The 21,087-nt window shown below is 45.3% G+C and overlaps 1 protein-coding gene across 1 annotated transcript in view; it reads left to right on the top strand.

The window, feature by feature from the left end:
• LOC118381309 (voltage-dependent T-type calcium channel subunit alpha-1I-like) overlaps positions 1-21,087 on the top strand; it is a 214,320-nt gene that overhangs the window by 101,238 nt on the left and 91,995 nt on the right. The window contains exons 9-18 of the mRNA XM_052526088.1: positions 1-126; positions 319-470; positions 630-815; positions 4,925-5,042; positions 5,700-5,855; positions 6,210-6,300; positions 9,134-9,312; positions 17,011-17,081; positions 17,311-17,791; positions 18,042-18,142. The exon at positions 1-126 is cut by the window's left edge and continues 275 nt beyond it. Of these exons, the coding sequence (XP_052382048.1) occupies positions 1-126; positions 319-470; positions 630-815; positions 4,925-5,042; positions 5,700-5,855; positions 6,210-6,300; positions 9,134-9,312; positions 17,011-17,081; positions 17,311-17,791; positions 18,042-18,142 (1,661 nt within the window). The remainder of the gene's footprint in view (positions 127-318; positions 471-629; positions 816-4,924; positions 5,043-5,699; positions 5,856-6,209; positions 6,301-9,133; positions 9,313-17,010; positions 17,082-17,310; positions 17,792-18,041; positions 18,143-21,087) is intronic.

Raw genomic sequence — 21,087 nt, 5'->3', positions numbered from 1 at the left:
GGGAAGCTGTGGGAGGAGACGAGGTTGAAGTTGTTGGGGATCGTGGAGAGCAAGTACTTCAATAGAGGAATTATGATCGCTATCCTCATCAATACCATCAGTATGGGCATCGAACACCACAACCAGGTATGGATCTCTTCCTCATCTCTCTCTCTCTCTCTCTCTCTCTCTCTCTCTCTCTCTCTCTCTCTCTCTCTCTCTCTCTCTCTCTCTCTCTCTCTCTCTCTCTCTCTCTCTCTCTCTCTCTCTCTCGCTCTCTCTCACATTCTCTCTCTCTGGTCCCTACCCTCTCCCCCTTCCCCTCTCTCTCTCCACTAGCCTGAGGAACTAACCAACGTGTTGGAGATCTGTAACATAGTATTCACTAGTATGTTTGCCATGGAGATGATTCTGAAGATAACAGCGTCCGGATGTTTCAACTATCTGAGAAACCCCTACAATGTGTTCGACGGTGTCATCGTCATTATCAGGTTAACAACGGAAGGATTATCATCCAAATCTGCTCATCCCAATATTCAAACCAATATAGACCCAAATCTGTTGAAATGTATTGAAAGTCTTGATTGAGTCTCCCCCTCCACCATCCCTCCCTCCCCCATCCCTCCCTCCCCTGCCCTCCCTCTCGCCAGTGTGTGTGAGATCATCGGCCAGTCTGACGGAGGTCTGTCCATATTGAGGACCTTCAGACTCCTTCGTGTCCTGAAGCTAGTCAGGTTCATGCCGGCGCTGCGCAGACAGCTTGTGGTCCTGATGAAGACTATGGACAATGTGGCCACCTTCTGTATGCTGTTGATGCTGTTCATCTTTATATTCAGGTATACACACTGCTTTGTACACCTCTGTATGTACATGTACACACACACAGACATACACACACACACACACACACACACACACACACACACACACACACACGCACACACGCACACCTGGTACGTATGCAGTCACATATACATACATGCAGGCACAGTGGTGGACACACACACTCACCATGCACACAGCACACAGTGTATGTGCGTCAGCATGCCTGACTGACTACACTTCCATGTCATTGAATTCCCACCATGAAAAGGTTCTAGACATTAGCACCTGTTGACTGTAGAGGCTGAGACTGACAGAGAAACATACAGGAAGCCCCAGTGTAATAATCAGTGTAGATTTCTACTTTTTCTTTCTCTTCTCCTTCTCCTTCTTTTCCTTCTCCTCCTTCTACTTCTCCTTTTTTCTTTCTCTTCTCCTTCTCCTTCTTTTCCTTCTCCTCCTTCTATTTCTCCATTTTCTTTCTCTTCTCATTATTTTTCTTCTCCTTCTCCTTCTTCCCCTTCTCCTTATTCTCCTCCTTCTTCTCCTTTTCCTTCTCCTCCTTCTTCTCCTTCTTCTCCTTCTCCCTCTTCTCCTTCTCCTTATTCTTCTCCTTCTTCTTTTCCTTCTCCTCCCTCTTCTCCTTCTCCTCCTTCTACTTCTCCTTATTCTCCTCCTTCTTCTCCTTTTCCTTCTCCTCCTTCTTCTCCTTCTTCTCCTTCTCCCTCTTCTCCTTCTCCTTATTCTTCTCCTTCTTCTTTTCCTTCTCCTCCTTCTACTTCTCCTTTTTTCTTTCTCTTCTCCTTCTCCTTCTTTTCCTTCTCCTCCTTCTATTTCTCCATTTTCTTTCTCTTCTCATTATTTTTCTTCTCCTTCTCCTTCTTCCCCTTCTCCTTATTCTCCTCCTTCTTCTCCTTCTCCCTCTTCTCCTTCTCCTTATTCTTCTCCTTCTTCTTTTCCTTCTCCTCCTTCTTCTCCTTCTCCTCCTTCTTCTCCTTCTTCTCCTTCTTCTCCTTCTTCTCCTTCTCCCTCTTCTCCTTCTCCTTCTACTTCTCCTTCTTCTTTTCCTTCTCCTCCTTCTTCTCCCTCTTCTCCTTCTCCTCCTTCTTCTCCTTCTCCTCCTTCTTCTCCCTCTTCTCCTTCTCCTCCTTCTTCTCCCTCTTCTCCTTCTCCTCCTTCTTCTCCTTCTCCTCCTTCTTCTCCTTCTCCCTCTTCTCCTTCTCCCTCTTCTCCTTCTTCTTCTCCTTCTCCTTCTTCTCCTTCTTCTACTCCTTCTTCTCCTTCTCCCTCTTCTTTTCCTTCTCCTCCTTCTTCTCCTTCTCCTTCTTCTCCGTCTTCTTCTTCTCCTTCTTCTTCTTTTCCTTCTCCTCCTTCTTCTTTTCCTTCTCCTCCTTCTTCTCCTTCTCCTCCTTCTTCTCCCTCTTCTCCTTCTCCCTCTTCTCCTTCTCCCTCTTCTCCTTCTCCTTCTTCTTTTCCTTCTCCTCCTTCTTCTCCTTCTACTCCTTCTTCTCCTTCTCCCTCTTCTCCGTCTCCTTCTTCTCCTTCTTCTTCTCCTTCTTCTTCTTTTCCTTATCCTTCTTCTTTTCCTTCTCCTCCTTCTTCTCCTTCTCCTTCTTCTCCTTCTTCTCCTTCTCCCTCTTCTCCTTCTCCTTCTTCTTCTCCTTCTCCTCCTTCTTCTCCTTCTCCTCCTTCTTCTCCCTCTTCTCCTTCTCCCTCTTCTCCTTCTCCTTCTTCTTCTCCTTCTTCTTTTCCTTCTCCTCCTCCTTCTCCTTCTCCTCCTTCTTCTCCTTCTTCTCCTTCTCCCTCTTCTCCTTCTCCTTCTTCTTCTCCTTCTTTTCCTTCTCCTCCTTCTTCTCCTTCTCCTCCTTCTTCTCCCCCTTCTCCTTCTCCTTCTTCTTCTCCTTCTTCTTTTCCTTCTCCTCCTTCTTCTCCTTCTTCTCCTCCTACACCCTCCTATTAATGTCAATAACATTACAACTCCCTGGACATACAGTAGCCTACACAAACACCCTCCTATTAATGTCAATAACATTACAACTCCCTGGACATACAGTAGCCTACACAAACACCCTCCTATTAATGTCAATAACATTACAACTCCCTGGACATACAGTAGCCTACACAAACACCCTCCTATTAATGTCAATAACATTACAACTCCCTGGACATACAGTAGCCTACACAAACACCCTCCTATTAATGTCAATAACATTACAACTCCCTGGACATACAGTAGCCTACACAAACACCCTCCTATTAATGTCAATAACATTACAACTCCCTAGACATACAGTAGCCCACACAAACACCCTCCTATTAATGTCAATAACATTACAACTCCCTAGACATACAGTAGCCTACACAAACACCCTCCTATTAATGTCAATAACATTACAACTCCCTGGACATACAGTAGCCTACACAAACACCCTCCAATTAATGTCAATAGCATTACAACTCCCGGGACATACAGTAGCCTACACAAACACCCTCCTATTAATGTCAATAACATTACAACTCCCTGGACATACAGTAGCCTACACAAACACCCTCCTATTAATGTCAATAACATTACAACTCCCGGGACATACAGTAGCCCACACAAACACCCTCCTATTAATGTCAATAACATTACAACTCCCTGGACATACAGTAGCCTACACAAACACCCTCCTATTAATGTCAATAACATTACAACTCCCGGGACATACAGTAGCCTACACAAACACCCTCCTATTAATGTCAATAGCATTACAACTCCCTGGACATACAGTAGCCTACACAAACACCCTCCTATTAATGTCAATAACATTACAACTCCCTGGACATACAGTAGCCCACACAAACACCCTCCTATTAATGTCAATAACATTACAACTCCCTGGACATACAGTAGCCTACACAAACACCCTCCTATTAATGTCAATAACATTACAACTCCCTGGACAGACAGTAGCCTACACAAACACCCTCCTATTAATGTCAATAACATTACAACTCCCTACACAGACAGTAGCCCACACAAACACCCTCCTATTAATGTCAATAACATTACAACTCCCTGGACAGACAGTAGCCTACACAAACACCCTCCTATTAATGTCAATAACATTACAACTCCCTAGACAGACAGTAGCCTACACAAACACCCTCCTATTAATGTCAATAACATTACAACTCCCTAGACAGACAGTAGCCTACACAAACACCCTCCTATTAATGTCAATAACATTACAACTCCCTAGACAGACAGTAGCCTACACAAACACCCTCCACGGCTGGTTACATAGGGTTTATCTTTCAAGTGATGAAACCGCTAAGACATGTTTCTGCAAACATCCCTACATCAGGTTATGAAGTGTATTAGAAGTGTATTGTCTGTCTTGGGTTGCAGTATCTTGGGGATGAGTGTAGTTTTCTGTTGGTCATATTAGAAGTGTATTGTCTGTCTTGGGTTGCAGTATCTTGGGGATGAGTGTAGTTTTCTATTGGTCATATTAGAAGTGTATTGTCTGTCTTGGGTTGCAGTATCTTGGGGATGAGTGTAGTTTCTATTGGTCATATTAGAAGTGTATTGTCTGTCTTGTGTTGCAGTATCTTGGGGATGAGTGTAGTTTCTATTGGTCATATTAGAAGTGTATTGTCTGTCTTGGGTTTCAGTATCTTGGGGATGAGTGTAGTTTCTATTGGTCATATTAGAAGTGTATTGTCTGTCTTGTGTTGCAGTATCTTGGGGATGAGTGTAGTTTCTATTGGTCATATTAGAAGTGTATTGTCTGTCTTGGGTTGCAGTATCTTGGGGATGAGTGTAGTTTCTATTGGTCATATTAGAAGTGTATTGTCTGTCTTGGGTTGCAGTATCTTGGGGATGAGTGTAGTTTCTATTGGTCATATTAGAAGTGTATTGTCTGTCTTGGGTTGCAGTATCTTGGGGATGAGTGTAGTTTCTATTGGTCATATTAGAAGTGTATTGTCTGTCTTGGGTTGCAGTATCTTGGGGATGAGTGTAGTTTCTATTGGTCATATTAGAAGTGTATTGTCTGTCTTGGGTTGCAGTATCTTGGGGATGAGTGTAGTTTTCTATTGGTCATATTAGAAGTGTATTGTCTGTCTTGGGTTGCAGTATCTTGGGGATGCATATTTTTGGCTGCAAGTTCAGCCTGAAGACAGAGGCAGGAGACACTGTTCCAGACAGGAAGAACTTTGACTCTCTACTCTGGGCCATCGTCACTGTGTTTCAGGTAAAGGGCTGGTAGTGTGTGTGTGCATTGTGCATGACCTCCACCTCTCCTTCAGCTGCTCTCTCCTTCTCTCATCCCTCTCTCCTTCTCTCATCCATCTCTCATCCCTATCTCCTCTCATCCATCTCTCACCCCTATCTCCTTTCTCCTTTTCTCTCTCCTTCTCTCATCCCTCTCTCCTTCTCTCATCCCTCTCTCCTTCTCTCCTCCATCTCTCATCCCTATCTCCTCTCATCTATCTCTCATCCCTATCTCCTCTCTCCTCTCATCCCTCTCTCCTTCTCTCATCCCTCTCTCCTTCTCTCCTCCATCTCTCATCCCTCTCTCATTCTATCATCCCTCTCTCCTTCTCTCATCCATCGCTCATCCCTCGCTCCTACTCTTATCCCTCTCTACTTCTCTCATCCCCCTCTCCTCTCTTCCCTCACTCCTTCTCTCATCCCTCCCTCTCTCATCCCTCGCTCCTTCTCTCGTCCCCCTCTACTTCTCTCATCCCTCGCTCCTACTCTCATCCATTTCTTCTCGTCTCATCCCTTGCTCCTTTTCTCATTCCTCTCTCCTTTTCTCATCCCTCCGTCCTCTCCTTCCTCTCTCCTTCTCTCATCCTTCTCTCCTTCTCTCACCCCCATCTCTTCCTCTCCTTCTTTCTCTGTGTAGATCCTCACCCAGGAAGACTGGAACACGGTGCTGTATAATGGAATGGCTGCCACCTCTCCTCTAGCTGCTCTGTACTTCGTAGCTCTTATGACGTTTGGGAACTACGTCCTCTTCAACCTTCTGGTGGCCATCTTGGTAGAGGGATTTCAGGCTGAGGTAAGAGTTTGAGCTTTTTTTTTTGTAATGCTGTGGTTTGGATGGTAACATTCACAATGTATGCGGGGGGGACTAACATACATCAAACCAATGACATGGCATAGATCTTTTGATGTAGCATTCATGTTCTTCCTCCTCCCTCCCACTCTTCATCCATTCCTCACCCTTTCTCTCTTGCTCTCCCTCCCTCTCTTTCTCTCTATCTTCCTCTGTCTTTCTTTCTTTCTCCCTCCCTCCCTCCCGCCCTCCCTCTTTTTCTTTCTCTCTCTTCCTCTCTCTCTCTTCCTGTCTTTCTCTCTCCTTCACTCCCTCCCTTTTTTTATCTCTCTCTTCCTCTCTCTCTCTCTCCACCAGGGAGATGCTAATCGCTCCTATTCAGAGGAGGACAGTTCCCCCTCTAACTTTGACGAGAGTGAGAAGCTTAATGATTCTCTCAAACTGTCTGGTGAGTCTATGGTTTGTGGTTTGGATGGTAACATTCACAATATAATGCTGTGGTTTGGATGGTAACATTCACAATATAATGCTGTGGTTTGGATGGTAACATTCACAATATAATACTGTGGTTTGGATGGTAACATTCACAATATAATGCTGTGGTTTGGATGGTAACATTCACAATATAATGCTGTGGTTTGGATGGTAACATTCACAATATAATGCTGTGGTTTGGATGGTAACATTCACAATATAATGCTGTGGTTTGGATGGTAACATTCACAATGTAATGCTGTGGTTTGGATGGTAACATTCACAATATAATGCTGTGGTTTGGATGGTAACATTCACAATATAATGCTGTGGTTTGGATGGTAACATTCACAATATAATGCTGTGGTTTGGATGGTAACATTCACAATATAATGCTGTGGTTTGGATGGTAACATTCACAATATAATGCTGTGGTTTGGATGGTAACATTCACAATATAATGCTGTGGTTTGGATGGTAACATTCACAATATAATGCTGTGGTTTGGATGGTAACATTCACAATATAATGCTGTGGTTTGGATGGTAACATTCACAATGTAATGCTGTGGTTTGGATGGTAACATTCACAATATAATGCTGTGGTTTGGATGGTAACATTCACAATATAATGCTGTGGTTTGGATGGTAACATTCACAATATAATGCTGTGGTTTGGATGGTAACATTCACAATGATGGTAACATTCACAATGTAATGCTGTGGTTTGGATGGTAACATTCACAATATAATGCTGTGGTTTGGATGGTAACATTCACAATATAATGCTGTGGTTTGGATGGTAACATTCATAAATGCTGTGGTTTGGATGGTAACATTCACAATGTAATGCTGTGGTTTGGATGGTAACATTCACAATATAATGCTGTGGTTTGGATGGTAACATTCACAATATAATGCTGTGCTGTGGTTTTGGATGGTAACATTCACAATATAATGCTGTGGTTTGGATGGTAACATTCACAATATAATGCTGTGGTTTGGATGGTAACATTCACAATATAATGCTGTGGTTTGGATGGTAACATTCACAATATAATGCTGTGGTTTGGATGGTAACATTCACAATATAATGCTGTGGTTTGGATGGTAACATTCACAATATAATGCTGTGGTTTGGATGGTAACATTCACAATATAATGCTGTGGTTTGGATGGTAACATTCACAATATAATGCTGTGGTTTGGATGGTAACATTCACAATGTAATGCTGTGGTTTGGATGGTAACACCTGTACAATGGTTTCTAGGACAAGCAGAGGACAAAGCAGAACATTCTTTATGCTCCTGTTTCAAGGATGTTATACACAACACATTAAAATGGGTGGGGGGTAGAACATCCTGTAAACCATTGTACACGGACTAGGTATTCAGTCACAGACAAAGGAATAAGGTTCCCAAGACAACTATTGAATTCTGGATGGGATTCTTACCAAAGTATAGTCATGCAGTGAGGAGTTATAGTGCACAGAGTGCTGAAGTAGACAGGGACACACATGGAGACAGGAAGGACTGTTTTTGGGTTCATTCTGGGTAGCACTCAGTGTTCTCTACAACACACAACCCCCCCCCACCCACATCAACTCTTCCTCACAGTCTCCCACTTCCATTACAGATGTCCTTACCTTATTTGAACCAGGGCAGCTTCAAGCTCTCCTCAGACTGAGTGAAAGAGAAAAGACAGTAAGACTACGTGTTCTAACTGACAAAAAGAACCCCATCTGTTATCTATAAATCATAACTCTGACCCCGGTTTAGCCAATCAGCTTACAGAGCCCCCTGAGCTCAGCCAGAAACACCATTAGATCATCTTAGACCCGGAGAACATGTTCTGTAAATCCTGATCTCCATCGAGTACCACAGTATGAGTCATAATACCCACAAAACCTAGCGGTCAAACAAGGAAATGGTTCCAATAGTTTTTCCACCATTCATTTTTCCCCACAGGGGATTTCAGAAACACTTAAAATAAGGGCTGTGTTTGCTGTAGTCTTACCCTGGCATGACGTTTTGATAACCGTGTAAATCTCTCTCGGACAAGGTGACTTTTATCAATATATTCGCCTGTATTTACCACCCCCAAAATGTGATGCTAATTAGCTGCTAACGTGGCTATCACAGAGAAGTACAAATGCAGTGATGATCTGGACGAGACTGCTGAATCGAGGCAATGGTAAATTTAGTCATTAATAAATTGGCCAAAGTTTTTTTTAAATGTACCCGTTAGCAAAGGTGCCAGCTATAGATGAAGTGCAGGAGCCTGCAGGGATTTGTAGTCTTATCGTCTTACTTTGATACTAATTAGCATTTTCAAATCTGAGAGTAAATAGCGACTAGTATATTGACACAAGTTGCCTTGTCCGAGAGAGATTTACATGATTATCAAAACGTCATGCCAGGGTAGGTCTACAGGAAACACAGCTGAAACACAGCCCTTATTTTAAGTGTTTCTGAAATCCCCTGTGGGAAAAATGATTGGAACCATTTCCCTGTGTGACTCCTAGGTTTTCTAGGTATTGTGACACCTCCAATGTGGGGCTCTATGTGAGGTGTCAGACCTAGTATTCCTGTTGTGGATAACTCTGTTGTGTGTCTCCTTGGGGTGTTACGTTATGGATGAAGACTGGAGAGTAGGAATCATGTGTGTTAATATTTGAATACTTCAAACAAGTGGAGCTGGGGGTATATATGAGGATTTAGGAAACACTACAAGGGCTGTTTTAGAGACCGAATGCAATTATTTATATAAAGCTCTGTCCTTCTTCTTCTTCATCTTTGCCCTTTTAGATCCTAAGATCTGCACTTTGACCCCTAACGGGCACCTGGAGTTGACCACGTTGACCCCGGTGATGACCCCCAGGGGGTCGTACCCCACTGACAGGCTGACTTATGCCCTGGGGTCACGGAAGAGCAGCGTTATGAGTCTGGGCAAGGCCAACCTGGAGCAGAGGAGATCATTCTCTCTGGTGAGATGTAACACACACACACACACACACACACACACACACACACACACACACACACACACCCAACCATTAACCCAGATTTCTCAGTGTAAATACCCTTAAAAGAAGACTTTCCCTAATAGCAACACTTAGCATATCGTAAATATAACAGCTATTCTTTAAATGTCCGCAGTCTATGATTTCCTAGAACCCAGACTATGTACAAGTTGCATTACACAAATTACACACAACACGCCACATAATGGCAGTTATCAAGGGTCTGCTTAGCCACTAGTCAGCCGCAGACTATTCCGGATGGAGTCTTCGATTCGGTAAACATTCCCGACGACGGGGGAGATTCTGATCACAACGTTCCCAGTTCAGGAACTCCCTGGACTCCACACATCTGTCTGTCTGTCGAGCCGAAGCCTTTGGTTGATTGAGCCTCTGGCTCAGTTCCCAGGATTCCAGTCGCCATGGCAACCACCGTTAATTAAACGAGAGAGAGAGAGAGAGAAGGAAGGCGAGAGAGAGAGAATGAGAGCGACAGAGAGAAAGAGAAAGAGAAGAGAGTGAGAGAGGAAGATAGAGAGAGAGAGGAAGAGAGGATTATGTATAGTTTAATGACATACTTGTCTTCATTGTCACATGTTAATAACAATGTAAGACATCTTTGCTGAAGGCCTCCACAATCATTGTATACTCCACTGCCTGGGGGTAAAAGTTAACATGAATGTTTCTGTCCCCTACCAGTAGCATGAGAGAGTTCCAAGTTCATTGTTTGATCAATGATGCCATTTTTTTTATTTACTCAATTTACCTGAAGAATCTAAAAACACATTTTTGTCTTTCTTCCACTTTGGTTTTTCCCTGATGTGTTGATGTATATCTGTTTAATGAAGTGAGACACATCTAACACAAAAAAAGAAAGGAGGGTGGGACGAAATAAGCGTTGCTGTGGCAACGGTGGTATAAATTCCTCCGGTATATAGTTGTGAAAAAGACTGTGATTGTCGTCACAGGGACGATTCCAGAAGTAAACCATGTAATTATCCTGACAGAGTGGCGATCACCTCCCAGGGCACCACACACACTGTTTAGAGCGGTCAGTTAACTCACTTGGTAAAGTTTCACTGGTGAGGCTTCATTTATATATTTATTTAAATCAAATCAAATCAAATCAAATTTATTTATATAGCCCTTCGTACATCAGCTGATATCTCAAAGTGCTGTACAGAAACCCAGCCTACAACCCCAAACAGCAAGCATTGCAGGTGTAGAAGCACGGTGGCTAGGAAAAACTCCCTAGAAAGGCCAAAACCTAGGAAGAAACCTAGAGAGGAACAAGGCTATGTGGGGTGGCCAGTCCTCTTCTGGCTGTGCCGGGTGGAGATTATAACAGAACATGGCCAAGATGTTAACATGTTCATAAATGACCAGCATGGTCGAATAATAACAAGGCAGAACAGTTGAAACTGGAGCAGCAGCATGGCCAGGTGGACTGGGGACAGCAAGGAGTCATCATGTCAGGTAGTCCTGGGGCACGGTCCTAGGGCTCAGGTCCTCCGAGAGAGAGAAAGAAAGAAAGAAAGAGAGAATTAGAGAGAGCATATGTGGGGTGGCCCGTCCTCTTCTGGCTGTGCCGGGTGGAGATTATAACAGAACATGGCCAAGATGTTCAAATGTTCATAAATGACCAGCATGGTCGAATAATAGTAAGGCAGAACAGTTGAAACTGGAGCAGCAGCATGGCCAGGTGGACTGGGGACAGCAAGGAGTCATCATGTCAGGTAGTCCTGGGGCATGGTCCTAGGGCTCAGGTCAGTTGAAACTGGAGCAGCAGCATGGCCAGGTGGACTGGGGACAGCAAGGAGTCATCATGTCAGGTAGTCCTGGGGCATGGTCCTAGGGCTCAGGTCCGAGAGCGAGAAAGAAAGAAGGAGAGAATTAGAGAACGCACACTTATATTCACACAGGACACCGAGTTAGGACAGGAGGGGTACTCCAGATATAACAAACTGACCCTAGCCCCCCGACACAAACTACTGCAGCATAAATACTGGAGGCTGAGACAGGAGGGGACAGGAGACACTGTGGCCCCATCCGAGGACACCCCCGGACAGGGCCAAACAGGAAGGATATAACCCCACCCACTTTGCCAAAGCACAGCCCCCACACCACTAGAGGGATATCTTCAACCACCAACTTACCATCCTGAGACAAGGCTGAGTATAGCCCACAAAGATCTCCGCCACGGCACAGCCCAAGTGGGGGGGCGCCAACCCAGACAGGATGACCACAACAGTGAATCAACCCACTCAGGTGACGCACCCCCTGCAGGGACGGCATGAGAGAGCCCCAGTAAGCCAGTGACTCAGCCCCTGTAATAGGGTTAGAGGCAGAGAATCCCAGTGGAAAGAGGGGAACCGGCCAGGCAGAGACAGCAAGGGCGGTTCGTTGCTCCAGAGCCTTTCCGTTCACCCTCCCACTCCTGGGCCAGACTACACTCAATCATATGACCCACTGAAGAGATGAGTCTTCAGTAAAGACTTAAAGGTTGAGACCGAGTTTGCTTCTCTGACATGGGTAGGCAGACCGTTCCATAAAAATGGAGCTCTATAGGAGAAAGCCCTGCCTCCAGCTGTTTGCTTAGACATTCTAGGGACAATTAGGAGGCCTGCGTCTTGTGACCGTAGCGTACGTGTAGGTATGTACGGCAGGACCAAATCAGAGAGATAGGTAGGAGCAAGCCCATGTAATGCTTTGTAGGTTAGCAGTAAAACCTTAAAATCAGCCCTTGCTTTGACAGGAAGCCAGTGTAGAGAGGCTAGCACTGGAGTAATATGATCAATTTTTTGGGTTCTAGTCAGGATTCTAGCAGCCGTATTTAGCACTAACTGAAGTTTATTTAGTGCTTTATCCGGGTAGCCGGAAAGTAGAGCATTGCAGTAGTCTAACCTAGAAGTGACAAAAGCATGGATTAATTTTTCTGCATCATTTTTGGACAGAAAGTTTCTGATTTTTGCAATATTACGTAGATGGAAAAAAGCTGTCCTCGAAATGGTCTTGATATGTTCTTCAAAAGAGAGATCAGGGTCCAGAGTAACGCCGAGGTCCTTCACAGTTTTATTTGAGACGACTGTACAACCATTAAGATTAATTGTCAGACTTTAATTAATTTAAAGACTTTCTAGACAGTTTTTCTGCTGACGTTCAAATGAAGCCTCACCAGTGAAACTTTACCAAGTGAGTATATATATATATAAATATATAGTATTTGGTATACTGCCTATTTTGCAGGTTTTCCTACTTACAAAGCATGTAGAGGTCTGTAATTTTAGACAGAATCTAAAACAGAAATCCAGAAAATCACATTGTATGATTTTTTAACTATTTCATTTGCATTTTATTGCATGACATAAGTATTTGATACATCAGAAAAGCATAACTTAATATTTGGTACAGAAACCTTTGTTTGCAGTTACAGAGATCAAACATTTCCTGTAGATCTTGACCAGGTTTTCACACACTACAGCAGGGATTTTGGCCCACTCCTTCATACAGACCTTCTCCAGATCCTTCAGGTTTCGGGGCTGTCGCTGGGCAATACGGACTTTCAGCTCCCTCCAAAGATTTTCTCAAGTCTGGAGATTGACTAGGTCACTCTTGGACCTTGAAATGCTTCTTATGGAGCCACTTCTTAGTTTCCCTGGCTGTGTGTTTCAGGTCGTTGTCATGCTGGAAGACCCAGCCACGACCCATCTTCAATGCTCTTTCTGAGAGAAGGAAGTTGTTGGCCAAGATCTTGCGATACATGGCCCCATCCATCCTCCCCTCAATACGGTGCAGTCGTCCTGTCCCCTCTGCAGAAAACATCCCCAAAGAATTATGTTTCCACCTCCATGCTTCACGGTTGGGATGGTGTTCTTGGGGTTGTACTCATCCTTCTTCTTCCTCCAAACACGGCGAGTGCAGTTTAGACCAAAAAGCTCTATTTTTGTCTCATCAGACCACATGACCTTCTCCCATTCCTCCTCTGGATCATCCAGATGGTCATTGGCAAACTTCAGACGGGCCTGGACATGCGCTGGCTTGAGCAGGGGGACCTTGCGTGCACAGCAGGATTTTAATCCATGACGGCGTAGTGTGTTACTAATGGTTTTCTTTGAGCCTGTGGTCCCAGCTCTCTTCAGGTCATTGACCAGGTCCTGCTGTGTAGTTCTGGGCTGATCCCTTACCTTCCTCATGATCATTGATGCCCCACGAGGTGGGATCTTGCATGGAGCCCCAGACCGAGGGTGATTGACCTTCATCTAGAACTTCTTTCATTTTCTAATAATTGCGCTAACAGTTGCCTTCTCACCAAGCTGCTTGCCTATTGTCCTGTAGCCCATCCCAGCCTTGTGCAGGTCTACAATTTTATCCCTGTGGTCCTTACACAGCTCTCTGATCTTGGTCATTGTGGAGAGGTTGGAGTCTGTGTGATTGAGTGTGTGGACAGGTGTCTTTTATACAGGTAATGAGTTCAAACAGGTGCAGTTAATACAGGTAATGAGTGGAGAACAGGAGGGCTTCATTAAAGAAAAACTAACAGGTCTGTGAGAGCCGGAATTCTTACTGGTTGGTAGGTGATCAAATACGTATGTCATGCAATAAAATGCAAATTAATTACTTAAAAATCATACAATGTGATTTTCTGGAGTTTTGTTTTAGATTCCGTCTCTCACAGTTGAAGTGTACCTATGACATGCTTTGTAAGTGGGAAAAGCTGCAAAATCGGCAGTATATCAAAATACTTGTTCTCCCCACTGTATACACTGAATGTACAAAACATTATGAACACCTGCTCTTTCCATGACAGACGGACCAGGTGAATCCAGTTCCACTTCCTTCAGCAGAAAAAGCCCAGAAACTGCTGTTGCAGTGGGCTAAGGAATGAAAACACTGGACCCAGAAACTGCTGTTGCAGTGGGCTAAGGAACGAAAACACTGGACCCAGAAACTGCGGTTGCAGTGGGCTAAGGAACGAAAACACTGGACCCAGAAACTGCTGTTGCAGTGGGCTAAGGAACGAAAACACTGGACCCAGAAACTGCTGTTGCAGTGGGCTAAGGAACGAAAACACTGGACCCAGAAACTGCTGTTGCAGTGGGCTAAGGAACGAAAACACTGGACCCAGAAACTGCTGTTGCAGTGGGCTAAGGAACGAAAACACTGGACCCAGAAACTGCTGTTGCAGTGGGCTAAGGAACGAAAACACTGGACCCAGAAACTGCTGTTGCAGTGGGCTAAGGAACGAAAACACTGGACCCAGAAACTGCTGTTGCAGTGGGCTAAGGAACGAAAACACTGGACCCAGAAACTGCTGTTGCAGTGGGCTAAGGAATGAAAACACTGGACCCAGAAACTGCTGTTGCAGTGGGCTAAGGAACGAAAACACTGGACCCAGAAACTGCTGTTGCAGTGGGCTAAGGAACGAAAACACTGGACCCAGAAACTGCTGTTGCAGTGGGCTAAGGAACGAAAACACTGGACCCAGAAACTGCTGTTGCAGTGGGCTAAGGAACGAAAACACTGGACCCCGAAACTGCTGTTGCAGTGGGCTAAGGAATGAAAACACTGGACCCAGAAACTGCTGTTGCAGTGGGCTAAGGAATGAAAACACTGGACCCAGAAACTGCTGTTGCAGTGGGCTAAGGAACAAAAACACTGGACCCAGAAACTGCTGTTGCAGTGGGCTAAGGAACGAAAACACTGGACCCAGAAACTGCTGTTGCAGTGGGCTAAGGAACGAAAACACTGGACCCAGAAACTGCTGTTGCAGTGGGCTAAGGAACGAAAACACTGAACCCAGAAACTGCTGTTGCAGTGGGCTAAGGAACGAAAACACTGGACCCAGAAACTGCGGTTGCAGTGGACTAAGGAACGAAAACACTGGACCCAGAAACTGCTGTTGCAGTGGGCTAAGGAACGAAAACACTGGACCCAGAAACTGCTGTTGCAGTGGGCTAAGGAACGAAAACACTGGACCCAGAAACTGCTGTTGCAGTGGGCTAAGGAACGAAAACACTGGACCCAGAAACTGCTGTTGCAGTGGGCTAAGGAACGAAAACACTGGACCCAGAAACTGCTGTTGCAGTGGGCTAAGGAACGAAAACACTGGACCCAGAAACTGCTGTTGCAGTGGGCTAAGGAACGAAAACACTGGACCCAGAAACTGCTGTTGCAGTGGGCTAAGGAACGAAAACACTGGACCCAGAAACTGCGGTTGCAGTGGGCTAAGGAACGAAAACACTGGACCCAGAAACTGCTGTTGCAGTGGGCTAAGGAACGAAAACACTGGACCCAGAAACTGCTGTTGCAGTGGGCTAAGGAACGAAAACACTGGACCCAGAAACTGCTGTTGCAGTGGGCTAAGGAACGAAAACACTGGACCCAGAAACTGCTGTTGCAGTGGGCTAAGGAACAAAAACACTGGACCCAGAAACTGCGGTTGCAGTGGGCTAAGGAACGAAAACACTGGACCCAGAAACTGCTGTTGCAGTGGGCTAAGGAACGAAAACACTGGACCCAGAAACTGCTGTTGCAGTGGGCTAAGGAACGAAAACACTGGACCCAGAAACTGCTGTTGCAGTGGGCTAAGGAACGAAAACACTGGACCCAGAAACTGCGGTTGCAGTGGGCTAAGGAACGAAAACACTGGACCCAGAAACTGCTGTTGCAGTGGGCTAAGGAACGAAAACACTGGACCCAGAAACTGCTGTTGCAGTGGGCTAAGGAACGAAAACACTGGACCCAGAAACTGCGGTTGCAGTGGGCTAAGGAACGAAAACACTGGACCCAGAAACTGCGGTTGCAGTGGGCTAAGGAACAAAACACTGGACCCAGAAACTGAGGATGCAGTGGGCTAAGGAACGAAAACACTGGACCCAGAAACTGAGGATGCAGTGGGCTAAGGAACGAAAACACTGGACCCAGAAACTGAGGATGCAGTGGGCTAAGGAACGAAAACACTGGACCCAGAAACTGAGGATGCAGTGGGCTAAGGAACGAAAACACTGGACACTGGAGAATTGGAAAAACATTGCCTGGTCTGATGAATCCTGCTTCTTGCTGTTTCACGCTGATGGGAGGACTAGGGTTTGGAGAGAACCATACATGCATCGATCATGCCACATGTCAACATTACAGGCTGGTGGTGATGTGATGGTGTGTTTTCATGGCACACATTGGGCCCCTTGATAAAAGTGGAGCAATGTTTGAATGCCACAGGATATCTGAACATCTTTGCCAATCAGGCGCTTCCCTTAATGGCTGCAGTGTATCCATCTGTGACAGGATTGTTTTCAGCCGGGTAATGCCCCATGCCACAAGGCTAGGATTGTCCAGGAATGGTTCCACGACAGTGAATTCAGCTTAGTGCAGTGGCCTGCCCAGTCACCAGATCTCAATCCAATTGAGCATCTGTGGGATGAGATGAAGCCAGCTATTCAGGGTAGAGATCCACTACCAGCCAACTTGACACAACTATGGGAAGCATTCGAGTCGTCATGGCAGCTTGTAGAGTCCACGCCCCGACGTATAGAGACTGAGGCCAAACGTTGTCCTTAATGTTGTCTTTATGGTGTATATATGGTTTATACATCATGTATTTACCAACGTATACATTTCAAATACCAGTTCATTTTCTCATGTTGTCTTTTGTTGTCTTGGTTACAGCACCACGGCCGCAGTTCCCTGCACCACCATTGGGGTCGCCCTCCCCCTCCTCAGAGTGCATGGAACCGCAGGTAGATAATTAGAGCAATGGAATACTTCATTACTTCATTAATCATGAATCGATCATTAATTAATCAGTCATATCCTATTAGTCCTTGTTGAATGATTAAAGTAACCTTATTGATCCATAATTAATTGTGTAATACACTATTTATCTCAGGAACGTACCAATCCTTTGTGAATCCGTTATAACTACTTTATGAACTCTTCATGTACCCACCACATTCTGCCTGCCCTCAGGTCCAGCTGGAACAGCCTGGGTTGTCCCTCCCGGGGGGTAGGGGGGATGGGAGCAGGTGTGGTGGGAGGAAGCCTCCGTGTCCGAAGCCCCCACTCCCACATCCACTCCCTTTACCACTCAGCCGAACACGAGTTCCTCCTCTCCCCCGCTCTCCGCCTCCCCCCTCACCACGCTCCCCCTCTCCCCCTCCTCTCCCGACGCAATGCCATCCGGCACCGGGACCGCCGCGCTCTCTCCCTGGAGCTGCCAAACATGCTCCAGGTCCCCGGGGGACCTCCGTCTCACCCCAACCCCAGGATGAGGAGTGTTTCTGGGGGAGGGAGCAGTGGCAGTGGGGGTATGGTAGTGGAGCACCATGATTGTAATGGAAAGGCTCCTAGTCCTGTTATGGGTCACCAGACTGCCCAACTCCTAACGGAGGTCTTCCCTCAGCTGAACCTCGCCAAGGACAGATCGGACCTGGATGAGGAGATAGACTATGTGAGTTTTACTGCAAGACTGGCTACAACTGAGTAGTCTATGTTTTCCCAGAGGGTTTTTACTCAATGGAAAAATGTCCTTGACTGAAATGACTGCCAAGTCATTGTATCAAACATTACCACCAGAGGTGACATGAATGTCCTCCCATTTTGCTCTATTGATAATACATTTCCTCTCTTCCTCTCTCCCTTTTTCTCTCTCTCTTTCTCACACACTCTCTCTCTCTCCTCCCCCTCTCTTCCTCCTCCAGAGTCTGTGTTTCCGTATCCAGAAGATGATGGAGGTGTACAGGCCTGACTGGTGTGAGAAAAGAGAGGACTGGTCTGTCTACCTCTTCTCACCACAGAACAAGTATGTTACTCAGACACACAAACATAAAGACCTGTCTGTCTCTTGTTACCCAGACAACACACACATAAAGACCTGTCTGTCTCTTGTTACCCAGACAACACACACATAAAGACCTGTCTGTCTCTTGTTACCCAGACAACACACACATAAAGACCTGTCTGTCTCTTGTTACTCAGACACACACACATAAAGACCTGTCTGTCTCTTGTTACCCAGACACACACACATAAAGACCTGTCTGTCTCTTGTTACCCAGACACACACATAAAGACCTGTCTGTCTCTTGTTACCCAGACACACACACATAAAGACCTGTCTGTCTCTTGTTACTCAGACACACACATAAAGACCTGTCTGTCTCTTGTTACTCAGACACACACATAAAGACCTGTCTGTCTCTTGTTACCAAGGCAACACACATAAAGACCTGTCTGTCTCTTGTTACTCAGACACACACACATAAAGACCTGTCTGTCTCTTGTTACCCAGACAACACACACATAAAGACCTGTCTGTCTCTTGTTACTCAGACACACACACATAAAGACCTGTCTGTCTCTTGTTACTCAGACACACACACATAAAGACCTGTCTGTCTCTTGTTACTCAGACACACACACCTAAAGACATGTCTGTCTCTTGTTACCCAGACAACACACACATAAAGACATGTCTGTCTCTTGTTACTCAGACACACACACATAAAGACCTGTCTGTCTCTTGTTACCCAGACAACACACATAAAGACCTGTCTGTCTCTTGTTACTCAGACACACACACACATAAAGACCTGTCTGTCTCTTGTTACCCAGACAACACACACATAAAGACCTGTCTGTCTCTTGTTACTCAGACAACACACATAAAGACCTGTCTGTCTCTTGTTACCAGACAACACACATAAAGACCTGTCTGTCTCTTGTTACCCAGACACACACACATAAAGACCTGTCTGTCTCTTGTTACTCAGACACACACACATAAAGACCTGTCTGTCTCTTGTTACTCAGACACACACACATAAAGACATGTCTGTCTCTTGTTACTCAGACAGACCTGTCTGTCTCTTGTTACCCAGACAACACACGTAAAGACCTGTCTGTCTCTTGTTACTCAGACACACACACATAAAGACCTGTCTGTCTCTTGTTACTCAGACAACACACATAAAGACCTGTCTGTCTCTTGTTACCCAGACACACACACATAAAGACCTGTCTGTCTCTTGTTACTCAGACACACACACATAAAGACCTGTCTGTCTCTTGTTACCCAGACAACACACATAAAGACCTGTCTGTCTCTTGTTACTCAGACACACACACATAAAGACATGTCTGTCTCTTGTTACTCAGCCACCCACACATAAAGACCTGTCTGTCTCTTGTTACTCAGCCACACACACATAAAGACCTGTCTGTCTCTTGTTACCCAGACAACACACACATAAAGACCTGTCTGTCTCTTGTTACTCAGACACACACACATAAAGACCTGTCTGTCTCTTGTTACCCAGACACACACACATAAAGACCTGTCTGTCTCTTGTTACCCAGACACACACACATAAAGACCTGTCTGTCTCTTGTTACCCAGACACACACACATAAAGACCTGTCTGTCTCTTGTTACTCAGACACACACACATAAAGACCTGTCTGTCTCTTGTTACCCAGACACACACACATAAAGACCTGTCTGTCTCTTGTTACTCAGACAACACACATAAAGACCTGTCTGTCTCTTGTTACCCAGACACACACACATAAAGACCTGTCTGTCTCTTGTTACTCAGACACACACACATAAAGACCTGTCTGTCTCTTGTTACCCAGACACACACACATAAAGACCTGTCTGTCTCTTGTTACCCAGACAACACACACATAAAGACCTGTCTGTCTCTTGTTACTCAGACACACACACATAAAGACCTGTCTGTCTCTTGTTACCCAGACACACACACATAAAGACCTGTCTGTCTCTTGTTACCCAGACACACACACATAAAGACCTGTCTGTCTCTTGTTACCCAGACACACACACATAAAGACATGTCTGTCTCTTGTTACTCAGACAACACACATAAAGACATGTCTGTCTCTTGTTACCCAGACACACACACATAAAGACCTGTCTGTCTCTTGTTACTCAGACACACACACATAAAGACCTGTCTGTCTCTTGTTACCCAGACACACACACATAAAGACCTGTCTGTCTCTTGTTACCCAGACACACACACATAAAGACCTGTCTGTCTCTTGTTACTCAGACAACACACATAAAGACCTGTCTGTCTCTTGTTACCCAGACACACACACATAAAGACCTGTCTGTCTCTTGTTACTCAGACACACACATAAAGACCTGTCTGTCTCTTCAACGCTCTTAGTTGTTGTGGAAGTTGACCCACTATGCCGTTTACTTTCTGCATCTACATCATATCGCTGAGTCTGCCTTTAAAGCTCTTATTTTGGTACAATCCCCACCACTACAGCGCTGCTACCTGACCTGAGCCCGACGGGCCCTGACATTATTCACAAGCCATTTGCTCGTGCTCTGCTGCGCAGTACAGTCATATCTGACTAAGATCATCACATGGTGACACAAGTGCTTCAACGTCGTCAAATATAAGACAGGAGAGATTATTTCACAGAAAATAATAATGTTCCTTGAGTTTTGTCGGAGTTTAGAGTGAAGAAGTTAGCTAACTGTTCTGTCATGTCTCGTCATTGAGCAGAGCAGCCCAAGCGGAGCCGTTGCTATGGATACTCCCAGACTCAGAGCTGCCATGATCAGAGTGCATGCAGAGTGAGGTGCGAGCAGGGGGCGAGTTACAGACTGAGAGGAGCAGCTAATGGAAGTTACGTCTGATTTAGGGCAGGGCCTTAAATTTGGCAGAAGAAATAGGGCCTGTGTAGAGTAGGCTCTGAATGTCGCAG

Source organism: Oncorhynchus keta, chromosome 10 (genome assembly GCF_023373465.1).
Source record: "Oncorhynchus keta strain PuntledgeMale-10-30-2019 chromosome 10, Oket_V2, whole genome shotgun sequence".
NCBI classification, from domain to species: domain Eukaryota; kingdom Metazoa; phylum Chordata; class Actinopteri; order Salmoniformes; family Salmonidae; genus Oncorhynchus; species Oncorhynchus keta.
Note: the sequence above shows the minus strand (reverse complement) of the source record. Positions and strands in the feature narration are given on the sequence as shown.